General features: G+C 44.2%; 1 protein-coding gene and 1 pseudogene across 1 annotated transcript; both read left to right on the top strand.

Moving 5' to 3' along the window:
* The first annotated feature begins 10,432 nt into the window (after window positions 1–10,432).
* On the top strand, window positions 10,433–21,367 carry PGBD2 (piggyBac transposable element derived 2). Its single transcript, XM_055430855.2, has 3 exons — window positions 10,433–10,706; window positions 14,924–14,987; window positions 17,533–21,367. Exons 1-3 carry the CDS (start codon window positions 10,676–10,678, stop codon window positions 19,295–19,297), a joined length of 1,860 nt encoding a protein of 619 aa, XP_055286830.1. The 5' UTR covers window positions 10,433–10,675; the 3' UTR covers window positions 19,298–21,367.
* A 200-nt stretch (window positions 21,368–21,567) lies between these two features.
* On the top strand, window positions 21,568–23,623 carry LOC129559273 (recQ-mediated genome instability protein 2 pseudogene; annotated as a pseudogene).
* Window positions 23,624–24,178: the final 555 nt, after the last annotated feature.

Genomic DNA, 24,178 nt, shown 5'->3' with positions numbered 1-24,178 from the left:
TTTATCTTCTCAAAGAAGCAGCTTATAGTTTTATTGCTCTTTGCTATTGTTTTCTTCATTTCTTCATTTATTTCTGCTCTGATATTTATAATTTCTTTCCTTCTACTAACTTTGAGGATTTTGGGGGGGGGGAGGCGTTGTTGTTCTTTCTCTAATTGCTTTAGGTGTAAGGTTAGGTTGTTTGAGACTTTTTCATGTTTCTTGAGGTAGGAGTGTATTGCCATTAACTTCCCTCTTAGCACTGCTTTTGCTGCATCTCAAAGGTTTTGGGTTGTGTTTTTATTGTCTTTTGTTTCTAGGTATTTTTTATTTTCTCTTTGATCTCTTAAGTGACCTCTTGGTTATTTAGTAGCATATTGTTTAGTCTCCAATTCAAATTTTAAAAATTATTAATGTAGCTTATTCCAAGTAAGGCGCTGAAAATGTCTGCATGGGCTCTTCAAACCTCTCTAATTAATTTTTGATAAAGTTACATGTGCTAGCCTTCACATGTAACATTAACAAAATGTTCCCTAGGTGACAAATGCTCTCAGAATTCTCCCTACATTATAAAAAACTGAAAGGAAAAAGCACTGAGCACACAGTCTATGTATTGTTTATGTAGCTCATTACTCCTTGCTCAATTCACTTTCATGGGACACAGCAATAATAAAAATTATGCAACAAATGAAAGTTTGACTGAGTTATACTCAGAAGCATATATGAGTTGATAAATTTTATACCAGTCACTGTGAGCATATGCTAACTCAACAAAATTCAGCACAAAGTGTATTTAAGAGAAATAAGAAATAAAGTTAAACTTTAACCAAAGCCATCCAAAAGCTCTAGCTGAAATAAAAATAATCTACAAAAGTGATTTTAACACTTTCAAATACATGAAAGCCAAGATTCCACCATGCTGGGCCCTAAACCTAAACAACTAACAAAACACATTTTTTGTTTGTTTGTTTTGCAAGAATACTATGAGCAACAGCTTAAAACACAAAAGTGAGATGATGGATGTCCTTATAGGAGACAGAAAAGCAGAAGGCACACATAGACACATGTTGAAGAGGCAGAGATTGAATCGATGCAGCCACAAGCCAAAAAACACCGAGGACATTCATCACTGGATTTAAGGCCCACCATAATCCTTGATGATTTCACTTCACCTTTATCATATCTGCAAAGACTCTTATCCCAAATAAGGTCATATTCTGAGGTTCTTGGTGGCTTATAGCTTTTGAGAATTGGACTGTGAAGAAAGCTGATCGCCGAAGAATCGATGCTTTTGAACCGTGGTGTTGGAGAAGACTCTTGAGAGTCCCTTGTACCGCAAGGAGATCCAACCAGTGCATTCTAAGCGAGATCGATCCTGGGTGTTCATTGGAAGGACTGATGCTAAAGCTGAAACTGCAATACTTTGGCCACCTCATGCGACGAGTTGACTCACTGGAAAAGACTCTGATGCTGGGAAAGGTTGGGGGCGGGAGGAGAAGGGGACAACCAAGAATGAGATGGCTGGATGGCATCACCGACTCTGTGGACGTGAGTTTGAGTGAACTCCGGGAGTTGGTGATGGACAGGGAGGACTGGCATGCTGTGATTCATGGGGTCGCGGAGAGTCGGACACGACTGAGCAACTGAACTGAACTGAACTGAACTATAGCTTTTGAGGGAGCATCAATCAATATACTACAGTGCTGATTAAAACCTCCAATACCACTAGCAAAGAAACTGTTTATTTAAAAGAATTCCTTCAGTGTATTCTGAGAAGGCAGCTGAGTGTCAAAATTAATAAAAGGGAACTATATTAGCAAGGAGAGATAAGAAAGCCTTCCTCAGCAATCAATGCAAAGAAATAGAGGAAAACAACAGAATAGGAAAAACAAGAGCTCTTTTCAAGAAAATTAGAGATATCAAGGGAACATTTCATGCAAAGATGGGCTCGATAAAGGACAGAAATGGTATGTACCTAACAGAAGCAGAAGATATTAAGAGGTGGCAAGAATACACAGAAGAACTGTACAAAACAGATCTTCACGACCAAGATAATCACAATGGCGTGATCACTGACCTAGAGCCAGACATCTTGGAATGTGAAGTCAAGTGGGCCTTAGACAGCATCACTGTGAACAAAGCTAGTGGAGGTGATGGAATTCCAATTGAGCTATTTCAAATCCTGAAAGATGATGCTGTGAAAGTGCTGCACTCAATATGACAGCAAATTTGGAAAACTCAGCAATGGCCACAGGACTGGAAAAGGTCAGTCTTCATTCCAATCCCAAAGAAAGGCAATGCCAAAGAATGCTCAAACTACCGCACAATTGCACTCATCTCACACGCTAGTAAAGTCATGCTCAAAATTCTCCAAGCCAGACTTCAGCAATATGTGAACCGTGAACTTCCAGATGTTCAAGCAGGTTTTAGAAAAGGCAGAAGCACCAGAGATCAAATTGCCAACATCTGCTGGATCATGGAGAAAGCAAGAGAGTTCCAGAAAAACATCTATTTCTGCTTCATTGACTATGCCAAAGCCTTTGACTGTGTCGATCACAATAAACTGTGGAACATTCTGAAAGAGATGGGAATCCCAGACCACCTGACCCGCCTCTTGAGAAACCTGTATGCAGGTCAGGAAGCAACAGTTAGAACTGGACATGGAACAACAGACTGGTTCCAAATAGGAAAAGGAGTACGTCAAGGTTGTATATTGTCACCCTGCTTATTTAACTTACATGCAAAGTACATCATGAGGAACGCTGGGCTGGAAGAAGCACAAGCTGAAATCAAGATTGCCGGGAGAAATATCAATAAACTCAGATATGCAGATGACACCACCCTTATGGCAGAAAGTGAAGAGGAACTCAAAGGCCTCTTGATGAAAGTGAAAGAGGAGAGTGAAAAGGTTGGCTTGAAGCTCAACATTCAGAAAACAAAGATCATGGCATCTGGTCCCATCACTTCATGGGAAACAGATGGGGAAACAGTGGAAACAGTGTCAGACTTTATTTTTTTGGGCTCCAAAATCACTGCAGATGCTGATTGCAGCCATGAAATTAAACGACTCTTACTCCTTGGAAGGAAAGTTATGACCAACCTAGACAGCATATTAAAAAGCAGAGACATTACTTTGCCAACGAAGGTCCATCTAGTCAAGGCTATGGTTTTCCCCGTGGTCATGTATGGATGTGAGAGTTGGACTGTGAAGAAAGCTGATCGCCAAAGAATTGATGCTTTTGAACTGTGGTGCTGGAGAAGACTCTTAAGAGTCCCTTGGACTGCAAGGAGATCCAACCAGTACATTCTAGAGGAGATCAATCCTGGGTGTTCATTGGAAGGACTGATGCTAAAGCTGAAACTCCAATACTTTGGCCACCTCATGCGACGAGTTGACTCACTGGAAAAGAGTCTGATGCTAGGAGGGATTGGGGGTGGGAGGAGACAGGGATGACAGAGAATGAGATGGCTGGATGGCATCACCGACTCTATGGACATGAATTTGAGTGAACTCCGGGAGTTGGTGATGGACAGGGAGGCCTGGCGTGCTGTGATTCATGGGGTTGCAAAGAGTCAGACACGACTGAGCAACTGAACTGAACTGAACTGATATTAGAGTTTGAAGGCCAGAATAGGAAGCTTCACACATATACCACTCTATGTCAATACAAATCTCAATAGGAAGACACCTGCTCAGCATCGCTGGCTGGAAATAACCCTTCTTTACCCACTGCCAGCATGAGGAAGAAAGATGTTTTTCTCCTTGTTTGGCATCAGCACAACCAACGTGACATTGCCACAACTCAGCCAATGAAAAGTCACTATACTTCAGTGGACTTATTGTAACAGCCCATCCCAACATCTTTTTTTCTATAAAAGGTTTCCTCTCCTTTTATAGGACTTTCATGTGGTTCACTATAATTGCAATTCTTTGCTGCCCCCCAATAAACTCATTTTTGCTGGTAAAATAACTGGTTGTTTTATTGTTTTAAGGTAACATCAGTCAAGGAGAGAGCACCTGAGTTACTAGATGGGCTCACTTGGAGGACCCTGGCACTATCCCATCATTCTCCTCTTTCTTCTCTTTTCCACCTCAGTCCATCTTTTCATGATTATTTTCTTCTCCATTTTGATCTATGCTTATTTCTCCCTGTATCTTAGACCCCCTTTCCCCTAAGTCTCTATGATTCTAACATCCTACAATAGGGATCTGATATTTCTAGTGGTTTATATGCAGGTTTATTCTGGAAGGGTGTTGGCCTCTCATTCTCAGAGTCCTCTATCCTCTATTTGAGGTGATTTGTGAAGGAAGAGCCACAGTTGCCAGCACATGTACTGCTGTATGAATAGTGAAATACTTTCACATACCCCTTCTGTTATCTGAGGAGGAAGGAATTGGGGATCTAGAATGGAAGGGGATGGTTCAGTGTAATCCCGTCCCAGGCTAAACTCTATGAATCAGCCAGGGCTTGTGAATATTTTCTTATTTATATGAGGAAGCTAAATTCTGAGTGTAACAAACCCGTCATCCAGGCAAAATCTCAGATTTTTACTGAGCATTTATGCAGGAGAAAATGACTTAGCTCAGGATCCTAACCATCAATTAAGACAGAGGTGGGTATGAGTTGAGTAAGTATTTCTCCATCTAGAAAAGAAAGCCAGTCAGTCACCTCCACTAACTTGGGAAGCAAGGTCCCAAAAGAACGAGGATTATGTTGTTGCCGTTGTTGTTCAGTTGCTCAGTCATGTCTGATTTTTGCAACCCCATGGACAGCATCATGCCGGGCTTCCCTGTCCTTCACTATCTTACAGAGTTTGATCAAACTCAAGTCCATTGAGTCGGTGATGCCATCCAGTCATTTCATCCTCTGTCTCCCCCTTCTCCTCCTGGTCTCAATCCCATCAGGGTCTTTTCCAATTAGTTGGCTCTTCCCATCAGGTGGCCCAAGTAACAGAGCTTCAACTTCAGAATCAGTCCTTCCAATGAATATTCAGAGTTGATTTCCTTTAGGATTGACTGGTTTGATCTCCTTGCTGTCCAAGGGGCTCTCAAGAGTCTTCTCCAGCACCACAGTTCAAAAGCATGAATTCTTTGGCGCTCAGCCTTCTTTATGGGCCAAACCTCACATGTGTACATGACTACTGGAAAAAACCATAGCTTTGAGTCTACAGACCTTTGTAGGCAAAGTAATGTCTTTGGTTTTTAATATGTGTCTAGGTTTGTCATGTCTTTTCTTCCAAGGAGCAAGTGTCTTTTAATTTCATGGCTGCAGTCACTGTTCACAGTGATTTTGGAGCCCATGAAAATTAAGTCTGTCACTGTTTTCATTTTTTTCCCCACCTATTTGCCATGATGTGATGGGACTGGATGCCATGATCTTATTATTTTGAATGTTGAGGATTATATATCTAACACCAAACTCCTCATCTCCCACCAAACCTGCTCCTTCTGCCATCTTTCCCTTCTCAGTCACTGACAACCCTATTCTTCCACTTGTGAAGGCCCAAACCTTGAGTGTTCCCTGACTCCTTACTCTCATGTTCTACATCCAATCTATAAGCAAACCTTGACTCTTACCTGCAAAATACTTTCAGAACGCTACTATTTCTCTCTGGCTCCACCATTCACACCTTCTAAGTCACTATCATATCTGTTCTGAACCACTGCAATAGCCTCCAGTCTGGTTCTTTGCTCTTGCTTCACCTCAGAGGGCACTTACAAAAGCTTCATCAGACTGCATTCTTCCTCCGCTAGAACACTAAATGCACGCAGAGGCTGGCCACATACCTGGCACATCATTTATCATCTCTACAACTTCATCGTTTTGATTCCCCTTCTTTACTCAAAGTGCTGGGGTTCATCCCACCTCAGGGTCTTTGAACATGCCATTCTCCCCATCTCAAGGATTTCCCTGCTTGAATTCTGCATGGCTTATTCTTCATATATTTTGGCTTTTCCTTCAAATTTGATTTTTTTCAGGGATACTTTCCATGACTACACTATTTAAAACAGGATACAACATCCCCCTTTTCTGATTTTGTTTTCTCCCTAGAACTTTCCACTTATAATAAATATCACATATTTTACTAGTTTGTCTATTGTCTTTTCTTTTACTGGAATGTAAGCAGTGACTGTCGCAGAGCGGGCATTATTAGCTGTGCTGCCAAAATCTTGGCTCCCTGTCTGTCAATGCCAAATAGAAATATGGAGACAGAGTTTGGGATAAACAGAAAAGAGTAGCTTTATTATTTTTGCCAGGCAAAAGGGAAACACAGCCTGCTAGCTCCTCAAGAACTGTGCCCCCCTTGCTCAGGAATAGGGAGAGGTTTTATATTCTCTTAAAGGTCTTGCTTTTTTTTTTCCTTCTGCAAAGTCTCAAAATGGCCACAGCTGCCATCAGGCAACTTAGCAACTAAGTCTAATGACCCTGAAGTTATTGGCCATGACCTTCTTTTTGAAATGTAGAATGCTACAAGAGTGTAGGGGGCAAAGAATGCCAGGTGCAGAGTATAATCTGTATATCAGTCACAGAGTAATTAGCTTTGTGAAGGACAAGTTCAGCTACAAATGTTTGCTAGTAGTAACAGCTAAAGAATAACAAAGATTGTTTAACTCCTGCAGGCCTGTTTGACTGGTATGTGCCAAAGGCCATTCACTCATTTCTGTTTTTACTGCAACAGATCTTGCCAAATGTGTGAATGAATTAGATGTAGGTATGGGGAACAAAGGAAGATAGGAAAGGCGTTACCTAAAAAAAAAACCCCACCCTCCCAGAACTCATCTACCCACTTAACTTACTTCCTTTTTCTTCACAGCACCTATCACCTTTGACACTATTTGTTTCTTGAGTGCCTCTTTTATTAAAAAGAGACTCCAATAAGAACTTTTTTGTTCTCTGCTGTATCTTGTTTGCAGGCCATCAGTACAGATTTGTGGAATAAACAATGACAAACTTGAGTGTGCCCTTGGCTCCAGAATCTCACAAATGAGGATGATGACTTATTTTCCTGACCTAGGTGGTTTACACTTTACACTAACCAAAAAACCCTTATGGAGAAATGCCAACTTAGAGAAGCCAATACAGAATCTTCACTACTTGGCCCTCTTCTTGAATATTTAGCACGATTTGGTCCCAAGGATTTTTGTGTTTAGAAAATCCCTTGGAGGTCAAGGCACCTTTTACTGTAAAGTACACTCATATATACTTTATGGAGCTGAGTCTCAAAGTGTGTGTATAGCGGGGAGATGGGGGTAATCCTGGGTGGAAGGGGGACTTTGCCCACCACCCCCTTCAGAGTACCTGCAGACAATATTAGTTGTTGTCAACTTAAAAAAAAGAATCACAATGTGAGAGTTGTGAGTTAAGTTTTATTTGGGGCAAAAATGAGGACTACTGTTCAGGAGACAGCACCTCAGATACCTCTGAGAAACTGCTCCACAGAGGCAAGGGGGAAAGGTCAGTATATATGTGGTTTTAATAATGGGGGAGTACCTGCAATCAAGCACATATTTTCCAAAAGGTTTCTACTAGTCTCGTGAAGCTTCTGCTAGTCACAAGAAACAGTCATCACCATGAAGGATTTTGGTGCTTTTCTAGATATGAGATGATATGAGAATTGGGCTCATAAAATCAGCTCCTGAGAATATCTAACTATCCAAAGACCCTGTCCTGCCAGTTTTTCTCTGATCACAGAGCGCCCCATTTCTTCTCTCCAGCCTCAACTCCTTCAGGGGGTGTTGCAGGTCAGCAGCTGCAGCAGCACATGACTTAATCCTTGTAGAGGTAGATGGAAAGCACCCATGGCAAGTGCCAGTTTGTAGTTGATGTTATCATAACTGGTGGAACAGGGGGTGTGGTTTGCTACTGGCACCTAGTGGATACAGCCAAGGGATGCTCAAAATCCTAAATCAGTGCTACCAGATTTAGCAAATAAAAATACCTATAGGTAGAACCAGCAAAAAAGGTCTTAATGACCTGGATAACCATGACGGTGTGGTCACTCCCACAGAACCAGGTATCCTGGAGTGTGAAGTCAAGTGAGCCTAGGAAGCATTACTATGAACAAAACTAAGCAGGCAATGGAATTCCAGCTGAGCTATTTCAAATCCTAAAAGATGATTCTGTTAAAGTGCTTCACTCACTGTTGTTCAGTCGCTAAGTAGGGTCTGATTCCTTGTGACCCCACGGCCTGAAGCACACCAGGCCTCCCTGTCCCTTACCATCTCCCAGAATTCACTAAGTTCATGTCCATTGAATCACTGATACCATCCAACCATCTGCTACCCTCTTCTCCTTTTGCCTTCAGTCTTTCCCAGTATCAGGGTCTTTTCCAGTGAGTTGGCTCTTTACATCCGGTGGCCAAAATATTGGAGATTCATCTTTAGCATCAGTCCTTCCAATGAATATTCAGGGTTGATTTCCCTTAGGATTGACTGGTTTGATCTCCCGGAGGAGGGAATGGCAAGCCACTCTAGTATTCTTGCCACAAAAACTCCACGAACAGTATAAAAAGGCTGCACTCAATATGCCAGCAAATTTGGAAAACTCAGTAGTGACAACAGGAAAAGGTCAGTTTTCATTCTAATCCCAAATAAGAGCAATGCCAAAGAATGTTCAAACTACTGCACAACTGTGTTCATTTCACATGCTAGGAAGGTAATGCTCAAAATCCTTCAAGCCTTTCAACAGTACTTGAACCAAGAAGTTCGAGATGCACAAGCTAGATTTTAAAAAGTCAGAGGAACCAAAAATCAAAAAGCAAGAGAATTCCAGAAAAATACCTACTTCTGCTTCACTGACTATGAGAAAGCCTCTGACTGTCTGGATTACAACAAACTGTGGAAAATTCTTAAAGAGATGGAAATACCAGACACCTTACCTGCCTCCTGAGAAACCTGTATGTCGGTCAAGAAGTAACACTTTGGTTTGGAATAATGGACTGGTTCAAAATTGGGAAAGGAATATGTCAAGACTGTACATTGTCACCCTGCTTATTTAACTTTGCAGAGTATATCATCCAAAACATTGGGCTGGATAATCACAAGCTGGAATCAAGCTGGCAGGAGAAATATCAATAACCTCAGATATGCAGATGACACCACCCTTATGCAGAAAGCGAAGAGGAACTAAAGAGCCACTTGATGAAAGAGGAGAGTGAAAAAGCTGGCTTAAAACTCAAAATTCAAAACACTAAGATCATGGCATTTTGGTTCTATCACTTCATGGCAAACAGACGGTGAAAAAATGTAAACAGAGAGAGACTTAATTTTCTTGGGCTCCAAAATCACCACAAATGGTGACTGCAGCTATGAAATTAAAAGATGCTTGCTTCATGGAAGAAAAGCTATGACAAACCTACCATACTAAAGACCAGAGACATCACTTTGCTGATAAAAGTCCACATATTCAAGGTTATGGTTTTTCCAGTAATCAAGTACAGATGTGAAATTTGGACCATAAAGAAGGCTGGGTGCTGAAGAATTGATGCTTTTGAACTGTGGTGCTAGACAAGACTCTTGAAGAGTCTCTTGGGCAACAAGGAGATCAAACCAGTAATCCTAAAGGAAATCATCCCTGAATACTCACTGGAAGGACTGATGCTGAAGTTGAAGCTCCAATACTTTGCCACCTGATGGATAAAGCCAACTAATTGGAAAAGACCCTGATGCTGGGAAAGATTGAGGTCATGGGGAGAAGAGGGAGACAGAGGATGAAATGGTTGGATGGCATCACCGACTCAATGGGCATGAGCTTGAGCAAACTCTGGGAGATGGTGAAGGACAGGGAAGCCTGGCATGCTGCATGCAGTCCACGGGGTCACAAATTGGACAGGACTGAGGGACTGAACAACAGCGTCACCAGATGAAATACTTAACTGCTAGATTAATCTTATTGTTCAGTCTTGTCCAACTCTTTGCTGCCCCATGGACTGCAGCATGCCAATCTAAGATTACTCTTAGGGTATATATTTAGCTGAAATTCGAACTTAACTGAGCACCCTGATTTATATCTGGTGGTCCTACCTGCAATACACAGGACAGGCCCCCATGACAAAGAATTATCCAAACTAAAAAGTCCAAGGTGTAAAGTCGAGCAGGTTGTGCAGATTACTGGGCCAAGCCTCAGAATTTCTGATTAGGTATTTCTGGGATGGGGCCCCAGAATATGCATTTCTATCATGTTCCCAAGCGAAGCTGTGGTTGAATCATTGGAGAACCACTCACCTAGAGAGAAAAAAAGGTTTCGTGCCTCCGGGAGTAATACGAAAGTGCCTGGCTATCAAGTAAAGGAACCGGGCGAGTGGAGGGTACAAGAGGGGCCTAGTACATTTCACCGCCCTGGCCACGGCTTCTGAGGCACTTCCGGGTTTCCCCGAAGCATCACGGAAGCCCCAAAGTCTCGTTGGATGCTGGGATCGGGGGCGTGTCTAAGCAGGGGTGTGTCCTGGGCGGGGAGCGGAAGGCGGGCCGAAGGCGAGTGGAGCTTTCTCATGCCGGACGTTGCGCTGCCGCGACGGCCGACGCCAGCAGCGCCAAGGCGCTCTAGGCTCTGCGCTACGAGTGGTACCTGGCACGAACCACGAGGCTCCAGTCTGTTCATCGCAGGTGGAGGTCGCCCCGCTTGCACGGCCGACTAGACCCCTCTTGGATGTGGGAGCGGCGGACCGTAGCGATGTTTTTTCTCAACGGTGCCCCATGCGTTGGGGCTCGCTGCCGCGGGCGGACGGTGAGTAGGTGTGACTGGTACAGGCACAACGGACCTCCGGGCTTCGAGTTCAGAGAGCCGTTCGAGGGGGTCCCCGCTGCGGGGCGGGAGGCGGGGCCGGCACTGGGGCGGGGTCAACTGGGGCGGAGCGAGCGTGGGGGTGGGAGCCTTTGAGCTCGGCCGAACTGTGGGCGTAGCCGGGGCCCGCTAACGCGTGATGTACCAAGGGACGAGTGGCCAGGGCCCTTGGGCGGGATCGGGGGCAGGGCAAGGCCGGCCTGGGGTGGGAAGGAATGCTGTGGGCGGAGCTGGGGCTGTGGGCGGGCTGACGCTGGGGGCGGAGCGGGTGGACATCTGTGGGCGGGGTCGGCGGGATCGGGCGGGCTTAGAGGCCTTGCCCTTTAGGGAGAGAGGGGGTTCTGCGTGGGGATACGCTGTGTGAAGGGCGCTTTTGGCGTTTCCACAGTTTCTGCCTGCTTCTGGGATCGCTGAGGTTGCATAGCATCTTTGTTTTCCTCTCTTCCCCTTTTTTGTTTAGCATTGAGATGAGTACGAGAAGGAGGGCCCCTGTATCTCACAAAGGCCATTCTTGAGCCGTTTTGCACCTGGATTAACTTTGAGGCATTTACGTTTATAAAATGTCTTATTAAAAATTGTTTTTTCTAAATAACTTTAAAAACTAAGAAAAGTTTGAAAACTAATAACAAAGAATCCCGACATTCGAGTCACCTGGGTTCCCCAAATGTTAACATCTTACTTAAGAGAGCAGTTAGCGAAAGCAGGACACCAAAGGTCTACAGGCCTTGTTCAGAATTTTTTGCTCATCTCAACCATTTCCTTTTTATGGTATAGGATCCAAGTCAGGATTTAGTTCCATTTAGTTGTCCTTTCTCACTGGAAATTTTAATATTTTAAGCACTAGAGGTCCTCTCACCTCCAAGATCGTTCAGAATCTCCCTAGGAACATCAGATCTCAAATCAAAGAGCCTTTTCTTCCTGGATGCCAGAGCCAGTTGAGAATGTCCAGCTGAGCCTCTGGGAATGTCCAACTGAGAATGTCCAGCTGAGCCACAGCTTTGCACACCTGTGCCTTGACACATCTGGCCTTTGACTACTCAGCATCTCCTGGTTTTTCTATCTCTCAGGTCAACCTCCTGCCTTTAGATCTCTTAGACATCTCTGAAGATGTCCTCCTTTTCCAGCTTCTCTTTCAATGTGGGCTTCCTCCCTGGGTATCACCTGTGGCTTCAGGGATTCATGTGGCTTTGGAGCTTCCACAAATCCTCAGAAAACTGACTCATTTATGACTTTCAGTTCAGTTCAGTCGCTGAGTCGTGTCCGACTCTTTGCGACCCCATGAATCACAGCACGCCAGGCCTCCCTGTCCATCACCAACTCCCAGAGTTCACCCAAACTCATGTCCATTGAGTCGGTGATGCCATCCAACCATCTCATTCTCTGTCATCCCCGTCTCCTCCTGACCCCAATCCCTCCCAGCATCAGAGTCTTTTCCAGTGAGTCAACTCATCACATTAGGTGGCCAAAGTATTGGAGTTTCAGCTTTAGCATCAGTCCTTCCAATGAACACCCAGGATTGATCTCCTTTAGAATGAACTGGCTGGATCTCCTTGCAGTCCGAGGGACTCTCAAGAGTCTTCTCCAGCACCACAGTTCAAAAGCATCAATTCTTCGGCGATCAGCTTTCTTCACAGTCCAACTCTCACATCCATACATGACCACCCAGGCCATTTCTCAGACCCAGAGGGACTGTGGCCTTTCAGTACCTTTCTGGGTTATCTCAAAAGCATTTCCATCCCAATATGTGCAAGACACAGCTCCAAATCACCCACATCTCATGCCGTTCTTGTGCTCCTGGCCTCTGTGAATGGCACCACCCTACCCTAGCCACTAAGCCTTAACTCTGGGAGGCCTCCCTGATCAGCCCTCTCCCTCCCCGTCAATCATCCAAACTTGTTGGTTTACTTTTTGAATCCTACTTGGGCTGGCCCACTTTTTGCCATAAGCACCACCATCTGATGATCTCTCTTATCTCCCTACGTCTGCTTTGGTGCCCTCACTCAATTGTCCATACCACAGTCAGAATAAACTTATTAAAATGTAAACCCAACTGTGTCATGCTCTGCCTATAACCTTTTTTGATTTCCCTTTGCTTTACATTAGAGATAAGTCTTTAAACAGTGCCTTCAAGACGTGGCATAACTGATCCAGTCTCTTTGTATACCCTCTCCCTTGGGTTCTCTACCCTGTCATAATTGTCTTTGCTTTCCCGCTTGTTTGCTGTTTCTTCTGCTTGGGATGCTGTTCTCTGCCTCCTCGGGGAATTTCTACTCTTTTGGAGGGTCTCTTTCCTAGGGGAGGTCTAATTATCCTTTCCTTAGAAAGAAGTTTTGTGACTTTCCTGACTAGATCTAAGTCCTGTTTTGTAGCTCTTAATCTCTCCTATCTCTTCTTTTTGGTAGCCTTGTTAGAGTAGTGATTTTATACATGCTTAGGTGTCTAGTAGGCACTTCTGATGTTTGCTAAAGGAGTGAAGAAATTAAGGGCTGCTTTATATGGCTGCCCAACAACCTCTTTCTGGAAATCATTCCCATTGGGAATTTGCTTAGCCTGCAGAGGCACTGTTTACTCTTGTCCAGTTCCTCTGGTGGTTCTGTCAAGAAGGGCAATAAGGATGGAAGGGCCATACAGTAGGGGATGGAGGGACTGAGGAGCACAGCCAGAGGACCACTGAAAGAGAGAAATGGCTTTTCCTAACCTTTCTGCCTAGCTATCCCTTTTGTTCTTTTTTGAGTACACTCTATCAGTTGGCTCTCCATTGCTAGATGTTTCCTATGCAAAGTTTTAGAGAATCTTTAGGAATGCATTTTTGTTAGGGTGAATTAAGTATTGAGTTCCTTAGTACTTTACTAAATAGCTGTCTTAAAGCCAAAAAGTTAAAATGAAAATGAAAGCCTGCTATAGAATTGGGAGAATGCCCTACAGTATGGCCATTTGCTCTGCAGCAGAAGTTGTTCAGTTCAGAAAGTATTTACTGTGTGCCTGTTACATGCCAGGAACTGTGTTGGCTTCCAGGGATCAGTCAGTTCAGTCACTCAGTCATGTCCGAATCTTTGCAACCCCATGGACTGCAGCACACCAGGCTTCCCTGTCCTTCACCATCTCCCGGAGCTTGCTCAAACTCATGTCCATTGAGTCGGTGATGCCATCCAACCATCCTGTCCTCTATCGTCCCCTTCTCCTCCTGCCTTCAATCTTTCTTAGCATCAGGGTCTTTTCCAATGAGACAGTTCTTCATATCGGGTGGCCAAAGTACTGGAGCTTCAGCTTCAGCATCAGTCCTTCCAGTGAGTATTCAGGGTTGATTTCCTTTAGTATGGACTGGTTGGATCTCCTTGCAGTCCAAGGGTCTCTCAAGAGTCTTCTCCAACACCACATTTCAAAAACAACCTACTACAGATTTGTTGGAAGTTTGATATAGTTAAAATTGTCCATCCTCCTTTGAGTTTCTGTGTTTTCTAAAAGAAAGGTTTCCCCATGCTGTGGTCATTAATATACTTCAAAAGTTTTAAAGTTTTGCTTTTTTTTTTTTCAATTAGTGTTTAATACACCTAGGACTTCACTATTAGAATTACTAAAAATTACATAAAATTAAAAATTCAGTGTCTCAGTCACACTAGCCATATGTGTGCTTAATCTTCACATGTGTCTCATGCCTACTATATTGGATGGCACTGATACAAAGTATTTCTATCATTGTGGCAAGTTCTATTGGCAGCACTGATGTAGGACAATAGTTTTCAACCAAGGGAGATTTTACCTCCAGTCCTTCCCACCAGGGAACACTTGGTGATGTCTAGAAACCCTTTTGTTTTTCACAGCCAGTGGGACAGTTGTTCTACTGGTGTGTAGTAAATGGAGGCCTGGGATGCTGTTAAACATCACACAATACGAAGGGGAGTCCCCTACAGCAAACACAATGCCAGTAGTTCTGACTCTGGGAAACGCTGCCCCAGAATGTGTTTTACTGTGAGGTGTGAGATGAAGGAGCTGCTGCTTTTCTCCTCTGACTAGTCAGCTTCACGTCATTTTCTGTGTGTACTTGATCCATTTTCCTCTGGTTGGTAGTGAATCTAGAGATTTTTTTTTCCCTCAAATGATAGAGAAGGTCCTATTGTCTTGCATATGATTTCTTAAAACTGACTTCCATTTTCTTACAGATTCTTGGACTCTGCAAGTAAAGATAACCTGGTGTTCCCAGTATATCATGGCTTCATCTTCAAGGTAGGAGTAATGTTTGATGAAAGGCTTTATGCAAGTATAGTTGCCTCTTCAACACATGGGGACTAGGGTGGCTCACCTCTGTACATTCACAAATCTGTGTGTAACTTTATAATGGAGCCCTCTGCCCTGCTGGCTCCAACCAACTGAGGATCGTGTCGTACTCTAGTACATATTTACTGAAAAAGAATCCATGAATAAGTGAACTCACATAGTTCAGTTCAGCTCAGTCGCTCAGTCATGTCTGACTCTTTGCGACCCCATGGACTGCAGCACGCCAGGCCTCCCGTCCATCACCAACTCCCGGAACTTGCTCAGATTCATGTCCATCAAGTCAGTGATGCTCATCCTCTGTCATCCCCTTCTCCTCCTGCCCTCAATCTTTCCCAGCATCAGGGTCTTTTCCAGTGAGTCAGTTCTTCACATCAGGTAGCCAAAGTACTGGAGCTTCAGCTTCAGCATCAGTCCTTCCACTGAATATTCAGGGCTGAATTCCTTTAGGATGTACTGGTTTGATCTCCTTGCGGTCCAAGAGACTCTCAAGAGTCTTCTCTTAGTTTGCATAGTTCAAACCTGTGTTATTCTAGGCTAACTGTATTTATCCCCTTGCTTTTGAAAGGCCAAGTTTTTCACATTTTCAGCTCTCAGTTCTGCTAGCCACCCTAAGCACTTGGTATCTGTGAAGCACCAAAGAGGGAGAGGAGAAAGGAAGATAGGAGAAAAGGCAAGGCAGACAAGGGAGTGTGTGGGGTGCAGTATGGATGCAGCTATGTAGCTCTAGTTCCACACTTGATCTAAAGATGTGATTTGCTTTCCCCATCCTTCAAGACACAAGAGGGTTCTGTGTGGGGCTGCCTCAGTTCCTGCAGACTTTCTCACTATAGGGGTGTGTATAGCCAGGCAGAGAAGGTGTTTGAGGGCCTGTGGGTGTACAACAGCTTGAGTGGTGAGATTAGCCAAGACCATGGCTGGACAGGTCTGGATCTGCTGCTATAGGCCATGGGTGGCTGGAGGAGGCATGAAAAGGGCTGATGCTCTTTGAGAACACGTCTTAGTTTGAGGTCTGTGGAGAGGCAGAGCTTCAGGTTTCCTCTCCCTTTCTGGCTGGCCAGAGAGCTTGAGGTGTACCTCATCTCCCCAGAGGTCAGAAGTCTTATGCCCTAGCCTCTAGCATGGGGGCTGGTGGAGCCAATGCCCTGAAAGTTAGGTTGGAGTCTCTAATGCAACCTAATCTCCAAAACTATAGGGCAGGCCTGCAGAGAAATAGCCTTCATGGTAAAGTCTGTATCTTCCCTCTGGTGTGTGGCTTTTCTCCTGCAGTAGCCAGGGAATAGGACATCAGCGTGCCCATCTTCTCAAGTCCAGTCTATTCTTATAGCCACAGTGATGTATTGACCACTCACTGTCCTGCTCCATACCCCTGGACTTCCTCTGATAACCTAGAAGTCCTCATCAGGACTCTGGAACCCTGTGGAGCCTTGGCCCGGACCTAGCTACCTCTGCTCTACTCTTCTCCTCTCATATGTTCTGCAGTGTCACTAACCTCCTTGCTGTCCGTAGATGTCGAGTCCCTTTGACCACAGGGCCTTGTACCTGTACGTGCAGTTCTTTCTCTCCATCTGGGATACCCTGTCTCCATCTGTCTGCAAGGCTCACTCCTTCACCTTTCCAGTCTGTCTGCCCTGTAAGCCTTCCCTCATCATCTGTCTAAAGTAGCACCCCAGCCCTATTCCTTTGCTGTATTCTCTGTCCCTTATTCAGGATGGCCCTCATCACTGCCTGATGCCATCCTGTATAGCTACTTGCTTGTTGATATGTCATTTGTTTCCTTCATTTGGAAACAAGTGCTATGCAGGTCAGGGAGTGGAGTGTGCCCACTGCAGTCCCTGAGCAGCACTAAATACAAACATCTCTTGTATTTGGTTCCCACATGGACAGGCCGAATTAGAATAGCAGGGGTTTCCATGTTTCCAAATCCATTTGGCAGGCAGCATGCAGTAGGATCGCAGATGTTGAGGGAGCCATGTGAAAATCTGTCTGAATCTGGCTAGGTCTTGAATTTGGGTAGTGAGAGTTTGGGTAGGGAGAATGAGAATTTGGGAAGTGAGGAAACTTATTTGTCAAGTGAGTAAGAACAAGGGAAGAGAGAGGTAAGGCAGAAGCACAAAAGCAGGGCTGCTCAGGTCACTGAGTCAAGGGACATCAGTGGAGGTCATTTCAGCAGCCCAGCCTTCCCATTGGCAGTTACTGTTAACCAGGTGATGACAGTGGTATCTGGACTCATCACTAGAGGAAATCCTCTATTCAAAGACTTGAAGAAGGAAAGGAAGTATGGAATACCTCTTTAGAATGCCTCCCTTTATTAAAACACAGATTAGAAGAGTAATCTGTGTTTGTCTGGAACATTGACTTATCTGGCATGTTGCTTTTGTTATTGGATCTGAGATGCTGTTACAGTGGGAGTGCCCCCCTCTTGGGTTGGTGGAGTTTTCTGCTGAAACACTAGCTTTCCTGCATGGCCTCTCTTCATTGTTTCCTGTCATTGCAGTGGCCTCTCTACTGGGAGAAGTACCAGCTCAAAGCTGAAGTCTGTGAAGTTACTTGAGGTTCTGAATGCTCTGGAAGAGGAGGAATCTGGCCACAGTAGGGAGGAGATCTTCATTGCACCGCCTAAAAATGCTGCAGGGGACTTCACTGATGAAGACTCAGGTGATGAAGATAGCCAGCGGGGAACCCACGTGCCCGGTAATGTGCTGCATGCTTTTGTGGTCCCTGAGGACTCTGGCACTGGGGAGGAGGAGGAGGATGACCTGCAGCTGCAGCCAGCCACAAAAAAGTGGAAGGCAGTAGTGGAACCTCAACGTGTTTGGACCAAAAGAGATATCCGCCCGGACTTCAGCAGTTGGACAGCAACAGATCCTCATATGGAAGATCTCAAAAGCCAGGAACTGAGTCCTGTAGGTCTCTTTGAACTGTTTTTTGATGAAGGAACGATTAATTTTATTGTTAATGAAACCAATCGTTATGCTAGGCAGAAAAATGTCAACCTGGGTCTCACAGCCCAGGAATTGAAGTGTGTCTTGGGCATTTTGATTTTAAGTGGATATATCTCTTATCCAAGGAGAAGGATGTTTTGGGAAACATCTCCTGACTCACATCATCATCTTGTGGCTGATGCAATTCGAAGGGACAGATTTGAACTGATCTTCTCATACCTGCACTTTGCAGATAACAACGAGCTTGATGAAAGTGATAGGTTTGCCAAGGTCAGGCCTCTCATCGTACGCATGAACTACAATTTCCGGAAGCATGCACCCTTGGAAGAGTTCTATAGCTTTGGCGAATCCATGTGTGAATACTTTGGACACCGGGGGTCTAAGCAGCTGTCTGCGGGGAAGCCTGTGCGGCTGGGCTACAAGATCTGGTGTGGGACAACCAGCAGGGGCTATCTGGTGTGGTTCGAGCCCTCCCAGGGCACACTGTTCACTAAGCCAGACAGGGGCCTGGACCTGGGAGGCAGTATGGTGCTGAAATTTGTGGACGCACTTCAGACACGTGGCTGTCTGCCATACCACATATTTTTTGACAAGGTTTTTACAAGTGTCAAATTGATGTCCATTTTAAGGAAGAAAGGAGTGAAGGCCACAGGAACTGTTCGTGAGTACAGAACTGAGCGTTGTCCCCTTAAAGATCCCAAAGAACTGAAGAAAATGAAGAGGGGTTCGTTTGATTACAAAGTTGACGAGAGTGAGGAGATCATTGTGTGCCGCTGGCACGATAACAGTGTGGTCAACATCTGCTCCAATGCTGTGGGCATAGAGCCAGTGGGGCTGACGAGCCATCACTCAGGAGCAGCCAAGATGCAGACCCAGGTTCATCAGCCATCCCTGCTGAGACTGTACCAGGAGAAGGTGGGGGGTGTTGGCCGAATGGACCAAAACATCGCCAAGTACAAGGTGAAGATCCGGGGTATGAAGTGGTACTCAAGTTTCATTGGTTATGTTATTGATGCGGCTCTTAACAATGCTTGGCAGCTGCATAGGATATGCTGCCATGATGCCCAGGTGGACCTCCTGGCCTTCCGAAGATATGTGGCCTGTGTGTACTTAGAGAGCAATGCAGACACGTCATCCCAAGGGAGGAGAAGCAGGCGGCTGGAAACTGAGAGCCGCTTCGACATGATTGGGCACTGGATCATCCACCAGGACAAGAGGACCCGGTGTGCCCTGTGCCACTCACAGACCAACACCCGCTGCGAGAAGTGCCAGAAGGGCGTCCATGCCAAGTGCTTCAGGGCATACCACATCCGGTAATGCCTGGTGGGCAGAGGGAGCCCTCTGGATATTTGGTTTGCAATGAGATGTTTACAGCTAGTTACGTAGAGCATTTGGGGCACTTGTGTGTGGTGTTGACAAAAAGAGACCTGAGTCCTTGATTTGGTTTTGTATTTTCCCCCATTTTCATTACAGTTACCTTTTAATTATCTTCTATTATGCCTACATGTAATATACATTAACATTTATATTACTAATCATAAATTTTTGTAAAGATATATTTTATACAGCTATTTATTTCAACTTATGGGCCCTTTTTATTCAAATAAAAGTCTTCCTTTGGGGTATAGCTGTCTGGTAAGGACAACTGAATGTAACCAAGTTTCTTCTACCTTAGAGAAACTTGTGAACAGTAAAAAGATTTTATAGTATATGCTATCTGTTATACTAATCTGATATAGGCAATGTTGTATCAATATGATGAAGGATATCTTAATCATATTTATTTCACTGTTATCTAATGCTAGCAAACTTTCCAGGGATAGATAATCTGCCATTATTTACCCAGCTGACTAGATTTATAGAGTTTGTATTTTCTTGATAAAAAATATTTTCCTAATACATGTATATCCATATGGAATCCATTTTTATAAATAGTGTGAAGAAGGGAATTTTTTCACCCAAAAGGATGGTCAGCATCATTTATTAAAGGTTAAATATATTTCCCTAGTGATTTAAATTCTACCTTTAAAAATTCCTGAACTTTGGGGGAAAGTATTGAAACAAAGAAAAAAGTTTATGTTGGAATGCCTAGTGGAATATAATCTAGAAGAATATAAGAAATACATATAAAATTTGGATGTAATAAAGAACCTAAGAGAGCATGTTGAGTATTTTTATTTGGAAAAGAACTTGCTACAATAACACAAATAAAAAGTATATCAATATATTTAACCATATAAAACTAAAATATCCATTAGCAAAGGAAAACACGAGGAAATTGAGAAGATATGTTTCACATTATTCCATTTGTAGTAGTATCCTCAGTGCAAAAAGAGCTTATAAACACATAGGTGGCAAGGATAAAATGTGCACTTATATATAAAATAACAAATGGAAGATGAACAGTGAAGATACAAAAGTGATGGACAGGGAAGCCTGGTGTGCTGCAGCCCATGGGGTTGTGAAGAGTCGGACACAACTGAGCAACTGAACTGAACTGAGATATCCTTTTTTAAACAAATTAATTTATTTGTACATAATTCCTGTTGGTATGGGTATAGAAAGGTGACAGACTCATGCAGTACCTGAGGCAGTATGAATCTGCACAGCCTGAAGGTGATCTAACAGGTCCATCCAAAATCTTAAAAATTATTCATCCCCATAGAAAAGCAAATGTCTGGTCCCTTGTGATGTAAATAAAAGGGAGAAAAGGGACAGATCCTTCTTTCAGTAGAATCCCAACAAACCAATGGAGAAGGGAGGATGGAAATAAAATACTGCTATTTGGCAAATGTCACAGCAGTAATTTTGCAGGCAATAACTGTCCATAGATGCTAACCTTAGGGCAAAGAATTTCCTTACAAGATTTCCAGAGGGAATAAATAGTAACCACTTAGTGGGAAAATCAGGCACACCACCACAACCAAACAAAGTTAATACTACTAGTGCTGAGATATAGATGTCCTGTGCTACCCACCTCACCTCAGACATGGTAGGTATGCTGTGATATTCCTGCCCAGAAGATACAACCTGAATTCTAAATCATGAGAAAACACAAGACAGGCCCAAATTGAGGGACATTTCACAGAACAGTTGGCCAATACATTTTGAAAGTGTTGAGGCTGTAAAAGAAAATGAAAAGGAGAATCTGTCCAAGATTAGATGAGACTAATGAAGTATTACAAATGCAATGTGTGATACTGGCCAGGTTCCACAAAAAAGGTTTAGTGGGGCAACTGATGAAACTTGAATAAGGGCTGAAGTTACACCATTTTATAAATAATCATTTCCTGCCTTTGACAATTGTACCATGGTTATGCAGGATGTCAACATCTGCGGAAGATAGGTAATAGGAGCTAGCTATCTAGTACCACTGGAACTTTTGTAGGTTTGAAATGCTTTCAAAGTAGATGTTAAAAAATGTTTATACCTTTGGCACATCTTTAGGAATCTAGCCTGGACACTTAAAAGCATTTGCCTTAAGAAGTTTGTTGATCAAATTTTACTTTTCAGTTTTCGTCTCTTGCATCATGATGATCCTGAAATTTTAGCATTTACTTACCAGGTATTTTTTACCTAACTAATCATCCAACTGAATTAATTGAATGGTTGTAAGAACAGTTTGTAAAGCTTCCAGAAGCTACAGAATGGCCAATTGTGACTTCTGTGGTGGCTCAGATGGGAAAAAATCTGCCTGCAATGCAGGAGACCCGGCTTCAATCCCTGGGTCGGGAAGCTCCCCTGGAGCAGGGAATGGCTACCCACTCCAGTATTCTTGCCTGGAGAATTCCACGGGCAGAGGAACATGGCAAGCTATAGTTCCTGGGGTCGCAGAGTCACACACAACTAAGTGACTAACAGTTTCTTAAGAGTTAAAGGAAAAATTGCTGCTGAGACTGATGGATAGTCTCAAGTTGTAATTGATGTAGGAACATGTGCAGACTATTCCAGGCCACTGAATGATGCCAGAACTAATACAGTAGAATCTATGTAGACAATACCAAGTATCACAACTGGCAGTCAAGGCCAGATGACATTCCTTGTTGGCATATTCCCAAAGGAATTTAGGGTACAAAATGAAACTATGGTTCGTCACCAATCCCACAAGTAGGGAAGCACTTGAACAGTGCTTGAACTTGAACAGCACTTGAACAGTCTGCCTTGTCTACTCTAGCAGAACCATTCACGAATCTTTTAACTAGAAAGGATATGAAAGTTGTTCTGGATGGCGGCGCCCACGGATTCTTTGCCCGGCAGCGGCCCCACAGCCGTGAGGCTGCCTCTGTCGCCGCTGCTCAAAGTGCTGGCGGAGCAGCTGCGGCGCGACGCGGAGGGCGGCCCGGGCTCGAGGCGGTTGTCGCGGGCGGCGGCGGGCCGCGAGCCGCTGGAGCTGACGGCCGTGTGGATGCAGGGCACTGTGGTGGAGGCCGGCGGCGGCGAGGCGCGGCTACGGGACCAGAGCGGGTCCTTCTCGGTTCGCGGCCTGGAGCGGGTGCCGGGCGGGCGGCCCGGCCTCATCCCAGGAAAGTATGTGATGGTGATGGGAGTGGTTCAGGCCTGCAGCCCTGAGCCCTGCCTGCAGGCTGTGAAGATGACAGATCTTTCAGATAATCCCCTCCACGAAAGTTTGTGGGAGCTGGAAGTGGAAGATTTACACAGGCATATTCCTTAGATGATGTTGGAACCGTCGATTAAAAAAAACAACTGAAGTTCTGGAACAACTTGCATTCTTACCATGTGGATTTCATGGACATCCTCAATATATTTCTCAAAGGTTTATCAGAAAGCTTTGCTCTGAGTCCAGATGCAGAACCTCTAAATTCTGGGACACTCTAGTGAACTCAGCCCCTGCTGCCCTTTGCTTTGACTGTTTGCTGATGAAAAGCAGATGTTTTGTTCTCTTTTTTTTTTTTTTTTTGCTCTCTCTGTGTTAATTCTCTCTCCCTGAAGCACACAGAAACCTCATGCCACATTTTCCAAGTTTTACAAGTGATGATGCTTTTTCCATTACCACCGTGGCCCTGTTTTAGGAGGCTGAATTTGAACCTCAGCCATGGCCTGCGGAGATGAAAAGCGTGGTAATGGTCAGGAAAAGAGGCTGCGTAAAAAAGGAATGACCTCATGGCCCCTCGTCTCCTCCATCCACAGCTTTCATATCCAGCTTGCAAGTCAAAGGGCATTTTCTGACTGCAGGCTCTGGGGCCTCTCAGAGACACAGCCCTCTTTCTGCCTCAGATGCCGCTCAGCCCTAAACATGAGGTCCCTTCTCCGCAGAGCTGGATGTGGATGCCTGCTCTACTTCCTTCCCTTGGGGATGTTGAAACACCCTCAGAACTTCTTGTTGAAACGGAAATCAAGATGAAGAATGACTTGCAGGCATGAACTAAACTCCTGCCTCATAACTTTTAATGAGACGCCGGGAGGGGTAGCCTGCTGGTTAGATAAGAGTCTTCACGGTGTTTTCTGTACGGAATGGAGTTTGGTTGTGATTGTATTGAATGCTGAGTGGCTGCTCTCTGCTTCTTACCCAACCTTCACTTTTCCTTAGATTGTAAATGTCAAGGGAGGGAGGGGGTCAGGTTTTGTTCCCCATTGCTGTAGACTTTTGCTGGAGTTGATTTCTACCACCAATAAATTGTTTCCTATGCTGTATAAAAAAAAAGAAAGTTGTTCTGGTTATTCTGAATGACATTTCAAGATCCTTCCAGTTGTTAAGAAGCTGGACAAAATTAACAAAAAACAGTGTAGCAGAGTGTGGAAACATGTATAACATCGAAGTTCTTCTAATGAACAATGAAAATGATTTGGTCTTAAGGCGTCATTGAGTACCAGACAATTATGTTTTTATAAAATAACAAATGTAAAACACATAAAATTTACTATCTTCACTGTTTTTAAGTATATATAGTTCAGTAGTGTTAAATATGTTCACATGGTTATGCAAAAGATCTGTAGAACTGAAACTCTGTATCAGTTGAACAACAACTCATTTTCCCTCTTCCCTCAGCCTATACCCAGTAAGTCTCCCCGTCTCTGTTGTGGACCTCAGTTTGCATGTTGGGACCTGTCTTCAGCATTCAGTCAGGCAGTGTGCAGTTTCACCTCGGCCTCCACTTCCAGCTTGTGTTGAGCCTCCTTGTTAACCAGAAGTGAGTGCTTAGAGCTTCTCAGGTATTCCTGAGTAAGCACACATCTCTG

The sequence above is a fragment of the Moschus berezovskii genome, chromosome 8 (genome assembly GCF_049115385.1).
Source record: "Moschus berezovskii isolate FMDL1 chromosome 8, NW_MosBer_1.0, whole genome shotgun sequence".
Classification (NCBI taxonomy): Eukaryota; Metazoa; Chordata; class Mammalia; order Artiodactyla; family Moschidae; genus Moschus; species Moschus berezovskii.
This window is presented reverse-complemented; position numbering and strand designations above follow the sequence as displayed.

Bases quoted from the DNA above. Each gene is read 5' to 3' on its own strand.
- PGBD2 (XM_055430855.2), top strand. From the start codon at position 10,676: ATGCGTTGGGGCTCGCTGCCGCGGGCGGACG. The intron at 10,707-14,923 runs GTGAGTAGGTGT...ATTTTCTTACAG, and splicing joins CTCGCTGCCGCGGGCGGACG to ATTCTTGGACTCTGCAAGTA. The intron at 14,988-17,532 runs GTAGGAGTAATG...CTGTCATTGCAG, and splicing joins ATCATGGCTTCATCTTCAAG to TGGCCTCTCTACTGGGAGAA.